Source organism: Cannabis sativa, chromosome 4 (assembly GCF_029168945.1).
Source record: "Cannabis sativa cultivar Pink pepper isolate KNU-18-1 chromosome 4, ASM2916894v1, whole genome shotgun sequence".
NCBI lineage: Eukaryota > Viridiplantae > Streptophyta > Magnoliopsida > Rosales > Cannabaceae > Cannabis > Cannabis sativa.
In genome coordinates this window covers 4,736,593-4,757,510 of record NC_083604.1, presented here as the reverse complement: position 1 = coordinate 4,757,510, position 20,918 = coordinate 4,736,593, and the positions used below count along the sequence as shown (strand labels likewise).

The 20,918-nt window shown below is 37.1% G+C and overlaps 3 protein-coding genes across 3 annotated transcripts; 2 read left to right on the top strand and 1 right to left on the bottom strand.

The window, feature by feature from the left end:
* Positions 1–3,399: 3,399 nt before the first annotated feature.
* LOC115713093 (uncharacterized) lies at positions 3,400–4,712 on the bottom strand. Its single transcript, XM_061113466.1, has 5 exons — positions 4,465–4,712; positions 4,258–4,369; positions 4,140–4,208; positions 3,643–4,047; positions 3,400–3,525 (listed from the first exon to the last, which is right to left on the bottom strand). The coding sequence occupies exons 1-5, from the start codon at positions 4,710–4,712 to the stop codon at positions 3,400–3,402; spliced, it is 960 nt and encodes a 319-aa protein (XP_060969449.1).
* A 4,898-nt stretch (positions 4,713–9,610) lies between these two features.
* LOC115714941 (cysteine-rich receptor-like protein kinase 3) lies at positions 9,611–12,793 on the top strand. Its single transcript, XM_030643706.2, has 7 exons — positions 9,611–10,643; positions 10,889–11,002; positions 11,099–11,238; positions 11,337–11,550; positions 11,657–11,891; positions 11,988–12,132; positions 12,235–12,793. Exons 1-7 carry the CDS (start codon positions 9,875–9,877, stop codon positions 12,565–12,567), a joined length of 1,950 nt encoding a protein of 649 aa, XP_030499566.2. The 5' UTR covers positions 9,611–9,874; the 3' UTR covers positions 12,568–12,793.
* Positions 12,794–14,470: 1,677 nt separating this feature from the next.
* Positions 14,471–17,460, top strand: LOC115712118 (cysteine-rich receptor-like protein kinase 3). Its single transcript, XM_030640351.2, has 7 exons — positions 14,471–15,476; positions 15,657–15,770; positions 15,864–16,003; positions 16,081–16,294; positions 16,401–16,635; positions 16,733–16,877; positions 16,971–17,460. Exons 1-7 carry the CDS (start codon positions 14,633–14,635, stop codon positions 17,301–17,303), a joined length of 2,025 nt encoding a protein of 674 aa, XP_030496211.2. The 5' UTR covers positions 14,471–14,632; the 3' UTR covers positions 17,304–17,460.
* Positions 17,461–20,918: the final 3,458 nt, after the last annotated feature.

Sequence of the window (20,918 nt, the reverse complement as noted above, 5' to 3'; positions counted from 1 at the left end):
TGGTGGGTAGTTTTCCTTCTGAATGCCACCATCTACAACTTTTACTTTGTTTCCTGGTTGTGAGGGTCTAGCTCCAGGGTGGTTGAACTTTCTTGTGGCAGCTAAAACATCACCATCAAGATGAACCTCCATTATATGTTCTTGGTTTGTGGGAGGAAACTACAAATTGAGACCATTAGTCGCCATCATGGCTTGCATTTGTAGAAGGGTCTCTTGTATTTGACATGTATCTTCTTCTTGCACTGTCATTTTAGTTTCTTAGTTTAATATGACTTTCCTCAAACATATAACCTCGGGGTCCTCTTCATAGTCCTCTTTGTATTCTTTTTTATCGTCATCTTCGCCATCCTCTTCAAGAGGGTTTTCGTCATAGTGTTCTTCTAGCTGATGAACATGCTAAGGATATCGACCTCCTGCGACTGACGCTTCACCATCTCCCACGGCGGCTGCCTAAGCATCCACCGGAGGAGGCCGATTTAGGCCATCGGCTATAGGGGCTTCTATATTGTTGCGAGCAGCTTCATTGCTTGATTTTTCGGCCGTTGTTTTGGTAGTTACCCTTTTTATAGATGACAAAAATGTTGAAAATTATTTTACCAGGATCTATTTACTATCATGTATGTTGGATTAACAACCTAATATGAATTCTAAAACAATGAAAATAAACACATATAAAGTTAGAAAACCTTACAGTGGGTGCAGCGGAATAATATGACTCCTTCCGTTCAGATCTCTAGCCCTTGATTCCTTTCTGTAGCAGAGCATCACCAAGATCTGAACCTGGATCTTCTTTTCTCCTTCTTTGATGCAGAATTTCCATACTCTTACATACTATGATTGAGGTACCATTTGATGTGTGTGGGCACTACTCATCTCACAAGGATTTCGAAATTTTTCTCTATTTTCTCTCTCTTAATTTCGTGGGTTTGAAGCATACAAGAGAAGAGAACAAGGGTTGCTTTATATAGGGAAAAAGGAGAGCACAACTTTCCAAATAAGCAGTTTTCTCTTTTACTGTGTAATTGATTAACTGCCTTATTTAGTGTGATCCACCACTTTCCTATTATTGCTAGGCTTTGATTAGCAATTACATGACAATTAAAATTGAAAATAATAATTGGAAAACAAGCAAAGGGAGTGGCCGGCCATGGAGTTTCATGGGCCTCACTTGGATTTTGCAGTTTCCTCAATTTTATTTCTATTTCTCCAAAAATGCCATTTTTCCAATTCTAATCATTTAAATGCAAAAACTAATTATTTAATAACTAAAATAGATTATTAAATAATATTATCATTTAAAATAATTATTAATTAGACATACAAAGTCTCTTAATTAATAATTAAACCTAGAAACCCTTTTATTTACGATTTCATCCTTACTAAGTGAGAATTCATAAAGTAGACATAGTCTAACTTTTAAAATTATAATTGATTAATTAAAATCAATTAACTGAGTCTTACAAGCAGTATGGTCTCAACTAGTATGGGGACCATGGGTCTATATAACCGAGCTTCCAATAAGTCGAACCGAATTTACCAAGTAAATTCCCTAACTTATTAATTCCTCATTGAATCCACACTTAGAACTTGGAATTGCACTCTCAGTCATATAGAACGCTCTATATGTTCCATGATATAGATACGTTATTAGTTATCCATTGTTATAACCCTAATGTGATCAATGATCCTCTATATAGATGATGTACACTGTAAAGGGATTAAATTACTGTAACACCCTACAATGTATTTTATCCTTAAAACACTTAACCATGTATAAATGATATTTTAGCTAAGTGAAATGAGATCTCCACCATTTATTTTCGTTTGGTTAAGCTCGAAGGAAATCATCCTTTACTTTCTATTCGCCAGATAGAAGCTATAGATTCAATATTTATGTTAGCGCTCCCACTCAATTGCACTACCGTGTTCCCAAAATGTACGTATCACCCTGATCCAAAAGTAGGCTTAACTAACAAATCAAAGAACACGAGTAACACTCTTGAGATTGAACCTAACCATATCAGGATTAAGATCATTTGATCTAGGATCAACAAGTGATATTGAATTGAATAGATATTACGGTAAATTTTAATATATCTAATCAAAGTTCAATATCGGTCCCTTCCGATGTATACTCCATACATCCGATACTGGTAAACTTTGCCAATGTCCTGGAAAGGACATAACACTTTTCCAAGGTGTAAGAATACCTATCGCTGATTATACCATGTCAGTCTAAATCCAGTGTTTTGACAAATCAGGGAATAAACTTTTGAACATATAATTAAGATTATAATCCACTGTGCTGACAACACTATAATCTTTAACCAACTCATATGTTCAGGACTTAAAAAGAATTCATACATTATATACATATAATCATGAAATAAATCATGTGAACCATGCAACATAAAATGTTATTTCTGATCTTTATTAATAAGTAAATCTGATTATATGAAATGAGTTTTATTTAGGGCATAAAACCCAACAAAAAATTGGTAGAAACTTTTTTTAACTCTCAATGAACTAAAATATTTACGGAGTTTTACGTGGTTGGGGTGTTAATAAACCTTAGTCCACTAGTGAACATTATTAGCTCTGAGGCTACTCTATTTTTTTCTTACAGTTCTTGCTAAAATTTCTAACCCTTTGCATGAAGAGAAAGTGCCAAATTTATAGGTCGTATATCGGGTTCTTCGGCTGATTTGGACCCGTTAGGGTTTGTTATGTGAAAGTAAGCCCACTGACGGGGTAAAATACATTAATATATTGATATTTGGCCGATTTAGGAAGCCCACAGTTGGGGTCAGCAGTTGTCCGTACACAGAGGTACGACTGGTAGTGACAGTTGGGGCATGAGTTGTCGGTTCGTTATGAAATGTCAGAGTAGTGGGCGTTGGACAAAAAGGAGATCTCCTTTTTCGCTGTGAGCCTTTCCAAGGCCTAACACAGGGGGAAAACTCCTAATTTTATGGGATTCTTTTCTGGGCGAGCCACGTAGTATTATTCCTGGATGGTCGACGCTCCCTGACACCTTTTCAACTGCCCTTCCTGGATGACCCTTGAGGGCATCCATCTACATTTTCCTAAATACTTGTAAATTTGAACAAGTGTAATCCTTCCGAATCTGTATGCCTGATTTAATCATGGTAGAGTTGTAGTTGAATCCAAAACCTTAGTTTAACTCTGCTCATGGGTCGGGCTACTAATTTTCTTAGACATAGTAAATGACTCTGTAAGCTAATTTTGAACACTCAAATGTACATGCGTCATCTTTCTAAAAATATGAATAACAATATCATTAATAATTTTTTAATACAATCTTGATTTTTCAGATCAATCTTTAGTACTGTACTTCCCTATACTATTTTTTTTTTTTTTTGAAAATGGAATGCTTTATTAAGAAGAGCAATCGCTCCTAAGGATAGACATCAAATCCATAGGCACACAATTAATTGGAAACATACGTTCAGCTAAGATACGAGAGTTCCGGGCAATGAAATGCGCGGCTCTGTTCGCAGAACGCTTAACAAAAACAAGTGAAACATGAGACAATTGGTTGATAATGTTCCTGCATTCATCCACCACCAGCCCGAATGCAGAAACAAGAACACCAGAGCTTCAGATAGCCTCCACACACACCCGGCTATCAGCTTCGATCACCACCTGAGAGTAGTTGTTCGTCTTGATCCAACTCAAGGCTTCCTGAATTCCCATAACCTCTGCTAGCTCCGGGGAAACTCTCCCTATTTTACAGCCAGCAATCGCTGCAATAAGGCCACCCATAGAGTTTCGCATCACACACCCGTAGCCGAATTTATGATCTTGGTCGAAGATGGCTGCGTCTACATTTAACTTGATGCCTGAAATCGGTTTAGTCCATAGCTCCGCACCATCACCCAGTTGAATGGGTGATAACGAGGGAATGTTCCCCTTTCCTTGAGCCTTTAACCATTGATCAAGTGTTGAATTCGCAAACATCACCACCTCTATCACACTTCGAATACGCTGCTTCCAAACAATATCATTTCTTGCTGACCACAATGCCTAGCAGAGCACAAGAACACAGCTCCCAGCATCCCCATTGCAGAGTTGCAAGGTTCGCTCCAACCAATCTAGAAGAGAAGGAGCCTCTCTACCAGCCATAGCAAGACCAGAAAATTCTCAACAAGACCAAGCAAATGTGCATTGAACAAGTACATGAAGCTCTGTTTCAACATACACATTGCAGAAAGGGCAAGTGTCTTCGGTTAATACCTTTTTAATGCAGAGATTCGTCTTAGTGGATAGGCATTTAGAGGCCGCACGCCAAATGAAATCCTTAGACTTAGGAGGCACCTTCTCAGCCCACATTTGCTTCAAAACTTCCCTATTTCCGTTGGTGTTGAGCCAAACTTCTGTTCTTGGATTAACTTATAGGCGCTTCTAATAGAATAAAAACCATCCTTCTCAGTAAGCCAATACCAGGTGTCTCCATGGGTAGAATAACTAATTGGGATGCCAAGAATTGCAGCTGCATCAGTGGGAGAGAACAAGTCTCGAACCACATCAACATCCCAATCTATGGAATCAACTTGGAAAAGGCTGCTCACATTGAAGTTCTCGAGTACATGAGTAATTGGGACTGATGTAGGACGATTTACAATAGGAAGCCAGGGGTCTTCAGTGATTCTTACAGTCGAACCCGAGCCAATACGCTTCCTCAAGCCCATTTTGACAACATCTTTAGCCGCATATATACTGCTCTAAATGAAACTTGGATTAGATCCTAATTCAACAGTAAGATAGTTTCCTTGTGGGTAATACCTTGCTTTGAAGATCTTGCTAGCAAGAGTATCATGTTTAACGAGAAGCCTCCATCCTTGCTTACCAAGCATAGTAAGATTAAAGTCTCTTAAACTTCGAAATCCCATTCCACCTTCAAGTTTATGCTTAGTCATTCGATCCCAACTCATCCATATAATACCACTCCCTTCACCATTAGAGGAAGAGGTTTTCCACCAAAAATTGGCCATCAAGCGCTCAATTTCCTTGCACGTTCCTACTGGGAATAAGAAGACGTTCATAGCATACGATGGAAGCGATTGTACAACAGTCTTCAGCAGTACTTCCTTCCCAGCCCGAGACAGGTACTTTCCCTCCCAAGAGTTTATACTTTTTTTAATTCTCTCCTTTAGAAAGCCTAACACTGCATTTTTGTTGCGACGAACAATGCTAGGCAATCCCAGATACATACCATCAGCCCCGGCCTCATTGATATTCATCAAATCACAAATTCTGGTTCTTGTATTCCCACGGGTATTCGAACTAAAGAAAACGGAAGACTTCTGGATATTGACTCTTTGGCCTGAAGCTCCTTCAAAAATCTGCAGCAGAATCATTAACTGGGCAGCTTCATCTTCGGTAGCTTGGCAGTACACATAGCTGTCATCCGCGAATAGTAGGTGGGAAATAATTGGCTCATTTAGAGCTACTTTACAGCCAATGATTCGTCTGCTAATTTCGAATTGACGAATTAGAGAGGATAGGCCTTCCGCACATACTATAAAGAGATAGGGAGACAATGGACATCCTTGTCGAATCCCTCTTGAAGGGATTATCGGCCCCACTTTTTGACCACTATTAAGAACATGATAGCGAACCGAATTAACACAACTCATAGTTAGAGCTATCCATCGTTCACTGAATCCCATCACACGAAGAACAGTTCCTAAGAAACCCCATTCCACACGGTCGTAAGCTTTGCTCATGTCGAGCTTTATTGCCATGTACCCCTTACGCCCCGTAGTTTTCCTCTTTAAGTAGTGCATCACTTCAAAAGCCACCATTACATTATCAGATATTAAGCGACCTGACACAAACGCGCTCTGTGTTTCAGAGATGGACTCATTAAGAACACCCTTCATTCTATTAGCTAGGACTTTCAAAGCAATTTTGTATAAGACATTACATAAGGAGATCAGCCTCAAATCACTCATTTGGGAAGGATTCTTCTTTTTCGGAATTAAAACAATATGAGTGTCGTTGATGGAATTCAGAAATTTACCCGATTCAAAGAAATCTTGAACAAAATGAACCACATCACTTCCCACAATGTCCCAGTGCTTTTGATAGAACGCCGGATTCATGCCATCGGGTCCCAGAGATTTGTTCGGATGCATTTGGAATAGGGCTCTTCTAACTTCATCTTCTCCCACAGGGAACAGCAGGCTTTCATTTTGCTCATCAGTCACCGTGGGCCGAATCCCATTCAAAGTCTTCCCTAGCTCAAAACCAGAAGAATGGAAAAGGTCTTGGAAATACCCCTTACTAACATCTTGCAAACCTGACTCCCAAGTCACCCATCTGCCTCCTTGATCTTGTAGTTGAGTTATTCTATTATTCCGCTTACGAGAACTAGCAACCGAGTGGAAATATTTGCTATTTTTATCTCCTGAATTCAACCAAAATTGCTTCGAACGTTGTTTCCAAAAAGTGTCTCGTTGAGTTAAGACTTCATACAGCTTAGATTTACCTTCCTCATGTTGCTGAATAGACACAGGATCTCTACCCCACTTCGAGTTTCTGATTTGCGCTTTGCATTCAGCTATTCGTTTCTTGAAACTACCCGTAATGTCTTTTCCCCACTTGCCTAACACTTCCCCACAAGACCAAATTTTCTCCTGGATCGTACAATTGCCCGATCCTACCCAACAACTTTCCACCAACACCTTGCACATCGGTTTCCGGAGCCAAGCATTCTTAAAACGAAAAGAAGAAAAGGTAGTTTGAGGAGCGGTACCTTGAAAAACCAGCAGTAAAGGGCAATGGTCAGAAGTAGAGACTTCGAGGTTGAATAAGGAAGCTTGGGAAAATAGATTCAGCCATCCATTGTTCACCAGAGCTTTGTCCAGCCTTTCCTCTATCCAATTATCGCTATTCCTCCCTTTCTCCCAAGTAAATGGGTAACCTTGAAGAGGCATATCAATCAGCTCACACTCACTAAGCACCTCTCGAAACCCATCGATCAACCAATCAGGATACTTACGGCCCCCCCTCTTTTCTGAGTGATCTCCCAGATTATTCATATCTCCTATAAGGCACCACGGCAGAACATTGGTATTCTTAAGAGATCGAAACATATCCCATGTTTGAGTACGAAACTCTCTCTTAGGCTCCCCATAAATCCCCGTAAGTCGCCAAGTTGAATACCCGTGAAGATGAATAAGAGCATCGATATGGTGAAACGAGAACCCTTGTATTTCGACTTCTTGTTCAAATTTCCAAAGTAAGGCTAGACCCCCACTATGTCCATGTGAGTCTACCACAAAGCAACCTTCAAAACCCAATTGGGTCTTAATCCTTTCCATACCATCCTTATTTCACATAGTTTCACAAAGAAATAAAAAATTGGGCTTTTTATGGGACACAAGGTCCACTAAGAATTGTTTGGCCCGTAGGTTCCCAAGCCCACGACAATTCCAACTCAAAAGACTCATTGCTCTGGGCGGGCCTGGAAACCAGAACCCGCCAAAGGCCCATTTTTTGAGAGCCCAGTGTTGTCAATCTCAATTTCTTCCATTTTGTCATCAAGAGTTCTCCCCTGTAGGCCCATACCGTCCACAAAAGTATAACCTGGCCTTTTCCTCTTTGAGTCAACTATAGTGGTTATATCAGAGTCAAAGAAATTTCCATTATTACTGACATTCAGAGCAGCATCTTCACCATTTATTCCCAATATCCCATCACTTGGATTTCGACTATCAATTATTCCATGTAAATGGGAATTGTTCATACCATGATTCTGGCCAATCTGTCCCACGATCTCCTCCACAATTGTCGGTCTTGGATGGCTCCCCGGAGAAGCACTGCTATCATGAGATGGACGTCTTCCATCCTCTCACACCACCGCACCCGAGCGGAGCCATTGTGCCCCAAAGGATGATTGTCTTCTTTGATTAGGAGCTCTTAATTCTAATCCATATGGTTTATCATGAAGATGCAGAGGTTTTTCAAAAAGTCTCGGGCAAAATCTTTCTGCATGGCCAATGATTCCGCAAATAAAGCAGAATGTTGGAAGCTTTTCATACTTAAAATTTACCCAGTACCAGGAAGAATGTTCAGTGCTTATTTTCCTTCTGCGTTTGATTGGTTTCCTCACATCGATTCAGACTCGGACGCGAAGATACTCCCTCTAAACCCCCACAAAGTTATTTTGGTAAGATTCCAAGAACTGCCCAATATAATTGCCTAGCGCAGTCACCACACTGAGAGTTTGATTGCCAGATTGCAAGTCGTGAAGCTGGATCCACATATCAAGATGATTGATATCGACAAGTCGTGGATTATCCCCTTCTTTGAGTCTCGTAAAAATGAATGATTTCCGATCATAGGTCCACGCGCTCCCCTCGATTACCCTCTGAATATCGATCTCGTGATAGAACTGGAAAAGGAAAAGATTCGGATTAAGTTCTTTAACATACATTCCCATTCCAGGCTGCCAAAGAAATGTCATCATGTTCTGAAAAACATTGAAGCCGGAAACTCGTCCCGTTAGGAGTTTCCCCACCAGACACCACCTGGTATCTATAGCCACCTCTTCTTCCCTTGCCACCGGAACCCTTAAAGCTTCCACCTCCTCCTCCTCCAAATACAATTGTTCATTGATTGGCGCCATATTTCTCCCATCGGCACTACTAGAAGCCATGATCCGATCCCAAAAAATTGAAACTAAGAACAAACTCTCAAAGGAAGAGAGACAACTCACATATCAGAGGATACGCCTATCTATTTACAAAAATATAAGGCTACTTAATATTATAATTTTTTAAAAAAAAAATTAAAAAAGAAGAAAATGCTTTGAAAATTAAAAAAAAATAGTAGGAAAAAGAAATAATTACTTAAAAAAATAAAACTAGTTTCAAACCACTTAAAGTATATGCCACAAATACTTTTTTTGTTAATAATTTTCACAATTTACTTGATATCATTTTCTTTTTTAAAAAAAGAAAAATAGATGTAGTTTTGTTGGTAAAAAATGTGGTTTTTCAAAGCTTGTCGCTAATACAATTTGATCGTCGTTTTTGTTACTTAAGTCTGTGAGTCGTTCAATATTAATCCTTGTCGTTTTTGTCTCTGGAATTATGACCTCATAATTATGATGTGGTTGCATCGAAAAAGTAACTGATAATAAAAGCTTCAAATGAAACACAATGAATGAACCTTGTAAGTCGTTTACTGTACGCCACGTGTCACTCTCCCATTAAGCTGTTCCAAGGAAATGTTCTAGTGGCTGCCACCGCCATTAATCTGGAATAGTGTTTTTAAATTGTTAATTATAATCTTAAACTAGAGCTCCACCATAGTCAACCCCATCATATTTATTTATTTCTCTATCGAATTAAAACAAGCTGTGTCACTATCAACTAAGACGATAAATTTGAATTCTAACCATTTATTAATTTAATAAAGATAGTGGGAAAAACACATGAATTTTGTTGAAAATGATGTATTTATGGATGGATCCTATACACGGATGATCCCACCAAAACCTAGTTCCAACTGGGTCCCTTTAGATCACGGTTATTCGAACACCAAATGGGCATTTTTAATAACACATTTGTTTGGGAGAGTTGGCTTGGAATTGGATTAAAAGATTTATATAATGGAAAGAGAAAAATCTAGTGTTCAATAAAAAAATGAACTTTGACTTTGCCACCCATTAAAGAATTTGCTGGCAAGACCCTACTTTCACAATATCACACGCTTACCCATCATTTCAACTCTGTAATCAAGTTTCATCATCTTATTCTTTTAGGGTCAAATTTTCAGGTTCCATTGAAACAAAATCATCTCTTTCGTAAAGAAAAAGGAACTCTTTTTATTGTTAGTTTCAATGTCTTCCGCGCCATTTTTGCTTCTTTTTCTGTGTTTATTATTACCATACTTTGTTCTTTCTGATCCTCGAGCTACCGAAGCAGCTCTAATATGTTCCAACAATGACACTGCCTCAATGGCCCAAAGAAGACCCTTTATCACAAACTTCTTAGCCACTTTGGAAGCTGTGAGTCCATTAATTGCTCGACAAAAATACGCAACTGTGATTAATGGGACTGGTAATACCACGGTTTATACTTTTGGGGAGTGCATGAAAGACCTTTCTCAGGACGATTGTAATCTCTGCTTTGCTCAGTGTAAGACCCAAATCTTAAGATGCTTACCTTTTCAGAGGGCAGTTCGTGGGGGTCGACTTTTCTTTGATGGGTGTTATCTAAGGTACGATTCCTACAATTTCTTCAATGAAAGTTTAGGTAGGCAAGACAGAACCCTTTGTTCTAATGGTGATTTTAGTGGGAACCGGACCGTTTTTAGAGATAATGTTTTGAAGTTGGTGAGGAATTTGAGCATTGAAGCACCAAACAATGATGGGTTTTTTGTGGGGTTAGTGAATCAGGGGAATATAAGTGTTTTTGGTTTGGCTCAGTGTTGGGAGTTTGTGACTGGAACTGCTTGTGGGAAATGTTTGGCTGCTTCTGTCGAAAACGTTACTTCTTGTGCTCCAAAAGAAGAAGGGAGGATCTTAAATGCTGGCTGTTACTTAAGATATTCAACAAAAAAGTTCTATGACAATTCAACTAGTAGTGCTTCAGGACAAGGAAATGGGGGTGAGAATTTTCTGCTTATATATGGATTTTGGTGACAATGTAATTGGGGCAACGACAATCAATTTTGTATTCAAAAGTGAAAATTTGATGTTTTTGTTTGTTAATGTGAAATCTTGATGCTTTTTTGAAATCAATTCCATTGGTCCAGGCTCATATATATATATCATAAAAATTCACCAATGAGTGGATTTAACTTCTCTTTTTTGCCTTTTTTTTTAAAAAAAATCCTACTGTTTCTGTCTTAGGGAGCCGACCCTTGGCTGTTATCTTGGCTGCAACATCTGCTGGTTTGGCTTTTCTGTTGACTATAGCTGCAGTTATTTTCTTCTTGAGAAAAAGAGTACTGAGAAAGAGGCGAGGTAATTGAATTGGTTTCATATTTTTCAATTATGACAATAAATATGAACTGAGCTGCTTCAATTGTACATTAAAATGAACTATGATTATTTCATCAGAGAAGAAGCAACTAGGTGCACTTTTGGACACTGTGAACAAGTCCAAACTGAATATTTCGTATGAGGTTCTTGAAAAGGCTACTAATTACTTTCATGCTTCCAACAAGCTTGGACAAGGAGGATCTGGTTCAGTTTATAAGGCAATATATGATTTTTCAAAATACCATTCTTTATTTTGCATTTCACTTCATGAAATGACACCATCATGTTATGTTCTCTTGCTTTCTTTTTTTTTCAGGGTGTTCTACCAGATGGCAAGGTTGTTGCGGTAAAAAGGCTTTTCTTCAATACAAGACAATGGGTGGATCATTTCTTCAACGAAGTGAATTTGATAAGCGGAATTCGACACAAAAATCTTGTGGAGCTGTTGGGATGCAGCATTACAGGCCCTGAGAGTCTTCTTGTTTATGAATATGTACCAAATCAAAGCCTTTATGATAACTTATTTGGTGGTACTGAATTCTCTTAAAGCTGAACTTTTTCAATGTTGAAGCAAAATGATCTTTTCAATTCATTTTATTTACTTATTCTTTGTTTGTTATCTTTGGATGAACTCAGCTCTAAAGAATGTTCGACAACTTAGGTGGGAGTCGAGGTATAAGATCATATTGGGTGTAGCTGAGGGTCTTGCTTATCTTCATGAAGAATCGAATTTGAGAATCATTCACCGAGATATAAAACTAAGCAACATTATGCTTGACGAAGATTTGACACCGAAAATAGCTGACTTCGGACTAGCTAGATTATTCCCTGAAGATAAAACTCACATCAGCACTGCCATTGCTGGTACACTGTAAGTTTGAAATATCTTAGTTGGACTTAATCATGATTTTGATTGCTACCCTTTTGGAATACCAATTCTGATATGAATTTCAATTGACTCTTTTAGTGGTTATATGGCTCCGGAGTATATTGTTCGTGGAAAGTTGTCCGAGAAGGCTGATGTTTATAGTTTTGGAATTCTTGTCATTGAAGTAGTAAGTGGAAGAAAGAACAATTCTTTCAATGACAACCCAAACTCTATTCTGCAGATGGTAAGCCCTTTGTTTCAAGAATAGATTTAACACTCATACATCAGGTGATAAAGACTTACAGAAGCCTTGTTTTCTTATATCTTTTTTAACCATTGTGTAAAGGTTTGGAGCCATTATTTAAGTGGTACACTTAGTGAAGTAGTTGATCCAAGCCTAGAAGGTAACTTCCAAGCTGAGGAAGCATCTCGGTTGCTCCAAATCGGGTTACTTAGTGTACAAGCCTCTGCTGAGCTTCGACCATCAATGTCAGCTGTCGTGAATCTTCTTACCGAAAATCATGAGATTCCACAGCCAACACAACCCCCTTTTCTGAATTCCATCTCCCCTGAGATTGGCCAAGGCACCCCTTCTAACGAATACTATTCTTCTAAGCCCGAATCTAACACACAGTCCTCTGGGAACAACATCACAGAAAGTTGGGTTGAACCAAGATGAGATGAATATTTTTTATTTGAGCTTTAGCTTTGCAAATATTTTGATTCTTAGTTTATCTAAAAAGGGTGCCTAGTTGTCTTGCCAAGCAGCATTTTTCCCTGTAAATTATTTTTTGTCACGATTTGTTAACATGCTAATAGTTGGCATCATTTTTCTTTTTATACAGTAAATGTGTGTAATTTTTCTCACTAATTGACATTTATTATCATAACCTACTTACTTATCATGTTAAGCCTTGCCCAAATGAAACAAAGAAGATTTATGTTTGGTACAATAGATATAATTAAAGCAAGACTTGAAAGTGGACGATTTTCTTTTCCTTTAATCCTTAGTTTATCCTTAATACTGAAAAAAATTGTTGACTATTGTCTATTCAGGACCTAACCATTTGGACGTATTGCAATTAAAAATGGCAAAAATTCCTGTAAGTCAAGATTAAAATTCGAAACAGAGACTTATAGACAACGTTAATGCAACTGCCAACTGGTATGTTATAAATTATAATCCGAAAGGTTCTTCTACTTTATTGTTTCTTTCTTCTAATCAGAAAGGAACAGAGCACCAAACTAATTTGTTTATTTATTTATTTATTTTCTTTTATTTTTTATTTTTTTTGAGAAAAAACAAAACCAAAAATGTGTCACTTGGTCCTTCGAGGCTCGAACCTTGGGTTCGATTTGGGAGCTTCAATTGATTAGGTAGGCATTTATGATTATAATAAGAATGAAAATATGTTGTTTGTGGTTGATCATACTAAATTCTTCACTCACCTACAAGAACTAAACATTTAAACAACCCTAAAAACATAGCTAAAACTAGCCTAACAAACACTACAATTTGCGTTGCACTATGCTTGTAATATAATGCACAAGGCCTCTCCCAACAACATAGCTCCAATTACTCATTAATATTGGCCAAATAAAATATACCATATAGATGTTTTTGAGTGCCTTGTTTTAGAAGAGTAAGTTTATTGAAAAAAAAATATGTACATATTTTGTATCTGGTTTAAAAATGTAAAAAAGATCAATACGCTCAAAATTAAGTTGTCCAAAGTCTTTTTATTTGTTTCTAAAAATCTATTAATCAAATTCTATGTCTGAAATTATATGTAATAATATTTTTTTTTTCTAGCTTTTGTTTAGTATTTATAATTACAATAAGACATAGTTGTTGATATTCTAATTTAATGGTGGTGTTAAAAAAATTTCAAATTCATTTTCGGCATTGCTATATTCAAAAATTTATAGAGATAATTTTATAGCTATAAGTTAAGCCACAGAGCAATTAACATAACAATTTAAATCGCAACACAATTTAAATCGTAATTTACATCGGTAATCTAAATCACAACCAACGGAACAACTTAAATCGTAAAAATAAAAAGAAAAATACAAAAAAAAAAAAAAAAAAGAAGAAGAAGAATCAATGCAAGTTGATTTTTTAGAAAATTTTATTTACACTCCCAAAACTTTTAGAGATACCTTATTTTAATAATTTTTATTTTATATAAAATTTATACATCTAATTGTACTAAAATTTTAAACTTTTTCTTTCAATTTATATTTTTATAAAATATATATATATTAAATAAAAATAAATTATATTTTAAATATATATTATCACAAAAAAATTAAAATAAAAAATTATCTCAAATTTGTTTAACAAAAATAAAAAATATATATATACATGATTTAGAGAAAAATACAAAAATAAAATCAAAATAAATATTGAAATTAAAAAAAATGTAATAATTTTTTTAAAAATATATATATAAATTTATTTTTCTTTAATAATAGAGTTCATTTTGGTGCAAATAAATTCCTTTTTTTTTTTTTTTTGGGGAGGGGTTGGAAACTTGGAATTGTAATACGTAACTTGAGACACACGGAGTTGGTAAATGGTCATCCCAAACCAAAGTAGTCCTTCTTCTCTCCAAATTTGGAAATTGGAAGACCCAACATGTCATCTCATTCCACACTAAATCAACTTCTACCAGCACATGTTTTCTTCGAATCTCCTCAAATCTTATATTAAAGACAAAATTGCATAAACATTCCATTGTATGCCACTCACAGAAGAAAACCATTGTACCAAAATCATCTCTTTTGAAGAAAAGCCAACTCTTTTATTGTTAATTTCAATGTCTTTAACACATTTTTTGCTTCTTTCTCTGTGTTTATTATTACCATACTCTGTTCTTTCCGATCCTCGAGCTACCGACCCAGTTATAATATGTACAAATAATAACACTGCCTCAATGGCTCAACGAAGACCCTTTACCACAAATTTCTTAGCCACCTTAGCAGCAGTGAGTCCATTAATTGCTCAACAAAAATACGCAACTGTGATTAATGGGACTGGTAATACCACGGTTTACACTTTTGGGGAGTGCATGAAAGACCTTTCTCAGGACGATTGTAATCTCTGCTTTGCTCTCTGTAAGACCCAAATCTTAAGGTGCTTACCTTTTCAGAGGGCAGTTCGTGGAGGTCGTGTTTTCTTTGATGGGTGTTATCTAAGGTACGATTCTTACAATTTCTTCAATGAAAGTTTAGGTTGGCAAGACAGAACCCTTTGTTCTAATGGTGATTTTAGTGGGAACCTGACCGTTTTTAGAGATAATGTTTTGAAGTTGGTGAGGAATTTGAGCATTGAAGCACCAAATAATGATGGGTTTTTTGTGGGGTTAGTGAATCAGGGGAATGTAAGTGTTTTTGGGTTGGCTCAGTGTTGGGAGTTTGTGACTGGAACTGCTTGTGAGAAATGTTTGGCTGCTTCTGTTGAAAACGTTACTTCTTGTGCTCCAAAAGAAGAAGGGAGGATCTTAAATGCTGGCTGTTACTTAAGATATTCAACAAAAAAGTTCTATTACAATTCAACTAGTGCTTCAGGACAAGGAGATGTTCGTGAGTTTTTAATTCATTTTTTTGTGGAAAGTTCCAAGATTTAACTTTTAGTGATTTTTTTTTTTTCACACACTTGGCTTTTTGTGACATTGTAATTTGAATCACAACCATCAATTATATTCAAAAGGGTAAAATTTAATGTGATTTATTTGTCATGATTTGAATCCTGATGTTTCTCAGGGAACGACCAGTTAGGTGTTATATTAGCTGCAACATTTGCTGGTTTGGCTCTTCTTTTGACTATGGCTGCAGTTATTTTCTTCATAAGGAAAAGAGTAATGAGAAAAAGGCGAGGTAATTGATTTGGTTTGCTATTTTTCAATTATGGTATTATAAGAGCTGAGCTCCTTTCATTGTACATTGAAAAACTATTGCTTATTTCATCAGAGAAGAAGCAACTAGGTGCTCTTTTGGATACTGTGAACAAATCCAAACTGAATATTTCTTATGAAGTTCTTGAAGAGGCCACCAATTACTTTCATGATTCCAACAAGCTTGGACAAGGAGGATCCGGTTCGGTTTATAAGGTAAATATTTGATTTTCCAAAGTACCATTTTTTATGTCTTTTACTCAATGGAATGACACTATCTTACTTTCTTTTAGGGTGTTTTACCAGATGGCAAGGTTGTTGCAGTAAAAAGGCTTTTCTTCAATACAAGACAATGGGCGGATCATTTCTTCAACGAAGTGAATTTGATAAGCGGAATTCGACACAAAAATCTTGTTGAGCTTTTGGGATGCAGCATTACAGGCCCTGAGAGTCTTCTTGTTTATGAATATGTACCAAATCAAAGCCTTCATGATAACTTATTTGGTGGTACTGAATTCTCCAAAATCTGAACTTTTTCAATGTTGAAGCAAAATGATCTTTTGTATTCAATTTTTTTACTTATCCTTTGTTTGTTATCTTTGGATAAACTCAGCTCTAAAGAATGTTCGACAACTAAGGTGGGAGTCGAGGTATAAGATCATATTGGGTGTAGCTGAGGGTCTTTCTTATCTTCATGAAGAATCGAATTTGAGAATTATTCACCGAGATATAAAACTAAGCAACATTATGCTTGATGAAGATTTGACACCGAAAATAGCTGACTTTGGACTAGCTAGACTATTCCCAGAAGATAAAACTCACATCAGCACTGCCATAGCTGGAACACTGTAAGTTTGATATAACCTCCTTGGACTTGGTCATGTTTTGATTACCACCCTTTTGGAATCCCAACTCTGATCTGAATTTCAATTTGACTGTTTTTAGTGGTTACATGGCTCCGGAGTATATTGTTCGTGGCAAGTTGTCCGAGAAGGCAGATGTTTATAGTTTTGGAATTCTTGCTATTGAAGTAGTGTGTGGAAGAAAGAACAATTCTTTCAGTCAAAACCCAAATTCTATTCTGCAGATGGTAAGCTCTTTGTTTCAAAAGATAGGTAAAACACTGTCATAAATCAGATGATAAAGACTGTTTTCTTATATCTTTTTCAACCATTGTGTAAAGGTTTGGAGCCATTATGGAAGTGGTACACTTAATGAAGTAGTTGATCCAAGCCTAGAAGGTAACTTCCAAGCTGAGGAGGCGTCTCGGTTGCTCCAAATCGGGCTAATTAGTGTACAAGCCTCTGCTGAGCTTCGACCATCAATGTCAGCTGTTGTGAATCTTCTTACAGAAAATCATGAGATTCCGCAGCCGACACAACCACCTTTTCTGAGTTCCATCTCCACGGAGATTGGCCGAGGCATCCCTTCAACCGAATACAATTCTTCTAAGCCTGAGTCTAACACACAGTCCTATGGGAACAACATGACAGAAAGTTGGGTTGAACCAAGATGAGATGGGCATCTTTTTTCTTCTTTCTGAATCACTTTGTGTATTGTTATAGCCTGTAAATTACCTGTAAAGAAGTACTCTTTTTGTTTTATCTTTAGTTATCCTTAATTGTTTTGTTTAATAATATAAACTTTGACCTTAAATTTGGTTGAGAACCTAACCATTTGGACATATTGGAAATTTGGAATTAAGAATGGCATAAATTTCTACAGGTAAAGATTAAAATTAATAAAGAGAGTTATTAACAACAGATCATTGAGACTTAAACTTAGACACGTTATTACAACTGATATGTTATAACCCCAAGGTTCAACAATAAACCAATTTATTAATCAAGTTTTTCAAAAAGTATAATGGTTTCAATTTATCTATTTAATTATCTCAGTAACCTAAATAAAATCAATGATAGTGAACAATTTTATCAGTACATGTCTTGGACTAATTCAGGGCTCAGGAAAGTGACGATTTTAATAATAATAATAATAATTAATTAGAAAGATATTATTTTAAGGGTGATTCTAGAGAATGTAATTGTCTTAATTCCAAAATGTTAGGCATGCAGCAACATAAAAGATGAAGTGTTAGGCCTATTTTTAGGTTATTTTAGAGTCTAGTTTTAAGCTTATTTTTTTTTTTTTTATCAAGAAAGAAAAATCTTCATTAATCAGCAAGCAAAAAGCCAACTAACAAACTCAACACAACTCAAGCCCACACCTACAAAGAGGTCATTTTTAACAATAATAACCTTTCCTCATCTTTCAACTTCTTAAAAATAAAATTGCTCAACCTATACTTTGCATCTTTCCTTATCATTTCTACAATCTTTTGAACACTATAAGAAAAACCATTGAAAATACACGTGTTTCTATTTTGCCACACATAATACACAGTGGCAGATAGAACCATTGCAGCTACTAAATTTACCCTTTTGTTTCCCAGCTGCTTAGTCCAGAGCTGCCAGTCCTCTAGTCGGTCCGACCAAGTAGTTTCCAACCAACCATTAACACTCTTTAACACTTGCTGAGAAAACACACAGGAGAAAAATAAGTGCTCCGATGATTCATCACAGCAGCCACAAATTGGACAAAGTCTGCTGTCAATATTTAGAATTTTGGAAAGATGATCTCTAGTGAGTAAACTATCTCTCACAGCCTGCCAACAAATGAATCTATGCTTAGGAACAGCATACCGATTCCAGACAAACCGTTGGTGCTCAAATTGCTCACCAAGACAGAGGCTTTTATATAACCTGTTGACACAAAATTTACCCTTATGCACAACATCCTCCACATCCTGTTTAGATAGCATCAATCTGATATTACAAAGCTTTTTCCAGTACCAACTAGTGTCATTCTTAAGTTGATACTGCCAAAAGCTTTGCCCTTTTAAATACACATGATTTATCCACCGAACCCAAAGAGCTTCCGGATGATGATCGATAGCCCAAACATATTTCGCAATCATAGCCTTAATCCACTTAGCCCCTTCACCAAAACCAAGACCTCCTTGCTCCTTGGGTAAGCAAACAGTAGTCCAAGAGGTAAGATGAAACTTACTTCTTGTACCGTTGTTTCCCCACAAAAACCACATACAAAGTTTATCAATTTCCTTGATTGTGCTTTGTGGCAGTAAGAAAATATTCATCCAATAATTTCTCAGACCCAACAGAACAGAGTTGATTAGTTGACATCTTCCTGCATAAGACAGATGTCTACTAGCCCAAGAGTGCAACTGGTTCTTGATCTTCTTGAGAATAACCCCACAATCCTCCGCTTTCCACTTCGTTGGTCTCATTGGAACCCCGAGATACTTTAGGGGAAACATCCCCTCCTCAATCTGTAAGATGCCTAGAAGATCAGATCTCTCTCTGTTAGAGATACCACCAAAGAACACCTGAGATTTTGCAAGATTAGCTTTGAGACCTGTTTTGTTACTAAACTCTTCAAAAATTCGTTTTACACAAGTCACCGAGCCCTTATTTGCTTTGCAGAAAATAATGAGATCATCTGCAAAACAAAGGTTAATAATCTTCAGATTCCTACATTGAGGATGGAACCGGAATTCCTTCTCACTTGCTCCTTGCTGCAATAACCGAGTAAGATACTCCATAACCAACACAAACAACATCGGGGATATGGGGTCCCCTTGTCGAAGACCCTTGGCACCCTTAAACCCTTTTTGTAACCTGCCATTCATCATTAGCACATAGGAAGTCTCCCTTAAACACACCATAATCCAGTGAATGAATCTAGTAGGAAACCTGAAACTTTTCAACAAATCTTCCAAGAAATCCCAATCAACCGTGTCATAAGCTTTACTCAAATCAATTTTCATCGCACATCTTGGAGAAGCATTTTTCCTACTATAATTCTTTATTAGATCCTGAAAAATAAGAATGTTATGAGCCAGAGATCTACCTTTAACAAACGCTCCCTGGTTTTGGCCAATCAACTGAGGCAATACCTCGGATAATCTACTGCATCATTTTAGATATACACTTGTACGAGTAGTGCGACGGGCAATCGGTCTATAATCCACCGCTTTACTAGGTAACTCAACTTTTGGAACAAGGGCAATAACAGCTTCGTTTAACTCTTCAGGCATCCTCCCTGTGTCAAAGAAATCAAGCACAGCCTCCGCTATCTCATCCCCAATTAACTTCCACATGGCTTTGAAAAACTCAGAATTATACCCATCTGTGCCCGGACTTTTTGTGCTAGCAATACTAAAGATTGCTTTCCGGACATCCTCCTTAGAAAACTTCTTTATTAAGTTTAATTGAAGCTCCATACTAAGCCGAGGGCCCATCTCCATACATCTGTCATCAAACTTTATAGAACTAGAACTCTTGCTGCCCATATAATGTTTAAAATGAGAGACAAAATGGTTAACTACCTGCTCGTAGTCTTCCACAGTTTCTCCATCTTCATTAATGAACGAGACAATCCTGTTCTCCTGTCTCCTTTTCTTGATGCAAGCATGAAAAAAAGCAGTATTATCATCACCTTTGGACAACCAAGTTATCTTACTTCTCTGGATCAGAAAACTCTGATACATGGCAGCCTGTTGTTGAAACAAAGCGGCCGCATTTCTCTCTTGTAATTGAGCACAATCATCTGTTGGATCCTCCTGAGCAATAGTTAAAGCACACTGGTAATCCGCTTTAGCTTGATGATACTTCTGTTCCACATCTCCAATTTCCACCCTGTTGAATCTTTTAAGGACATGTTTAAGCCTAAGCAGCTTCCGAAGAATACGATGAAGCCCAGAACCAGCCATAGGTTTATTCCAATTGCTAGACACCACCTCCTGGAAATTGCTGTGAACAGTCCAGAGATTAAAGAACCTAAATGGCTTGATCCCCAAAACCCCCTGTTGTTGGGTTTTAATCACACAATAACAGTGATCAGAACATGTTTCCATTGAAAGCTAGCCAAAGAATTAGGCATAGAATCTATCCAATCCTCGTTAATGAAGGCATGATCAATCTTCGAATAAACCCTATCCTTCCCATCTTGCTTGTTTGACCAAGTGAATTTTGAGCCAGAGATCTTGAGAGCTTCTAGTTTGGACTGAGCTATCCAAGCCGTAGCATCCACCAACTCACTAGGAGTAACT

Coding starts and splice junctions, on each gene's coding strand:
- LOC115713093 (XM_061113466.1), bottom strand. CDS start 4,712: ATGGGCTTGAGGAAGCGTATTGGCTCGGGTTCGACTGTAAGAATCACT. Junction 4,209..4,257: donor CGAATCTCTGCATTAAAAAG/GTATTAACCGAA, acceptor ATGTTGAAACAG/AGCTTCATGTACTTGTTCAA. Junction 4,048..4,139: donor TTCTGGTCTTGCTATGGCTG/GTAGAGAGGCTC, acceptor GTGCTCTGCTAG/GCATTGTGGTCAGCAAGAAA.
- LOC115714941 (XM_030643706.2), top strand. CDS start 9,875: ATGTCTTCCGCGCCATTTTTGCTTCTTTTTCTGTGTTTATTATTACCA. Junction 11,551..11,656: donor TTATGATAACTTATTTGGTG/GTACTGAATTCT, acceptor GGATGAACTCAG/CTCTAAAGAATGTTCGACAA. Junction 11,892..11,987: donor ACTGCCATTGCTGGTACACT/GTAAGTTTGAAA, acceptor TGACTCTTTTAG/TGGTTATATGGCTCCGGAGT.
- LOC115712118 (XM_030640351.2), top strand. CDS start 14,633: ATGCCACTCACAGAAGAAAACCATTGTACCAAAATCATCTCTTTTGAA. Junction 15,477..15,656: donor TTCAGGACAAGGAGATGTTC/GTGAGTTTTTAA, acceptor GATGTTTCTCAG/GGAACGACCAGTTAGGTGTT. Junction 16,004..16,080: donor GATCCGGTTCGGTTTATAAG/GTAAATATTTGA, acceptor ACTTTCTTTTAG/GGTGTTTTACCAGATGGCAA.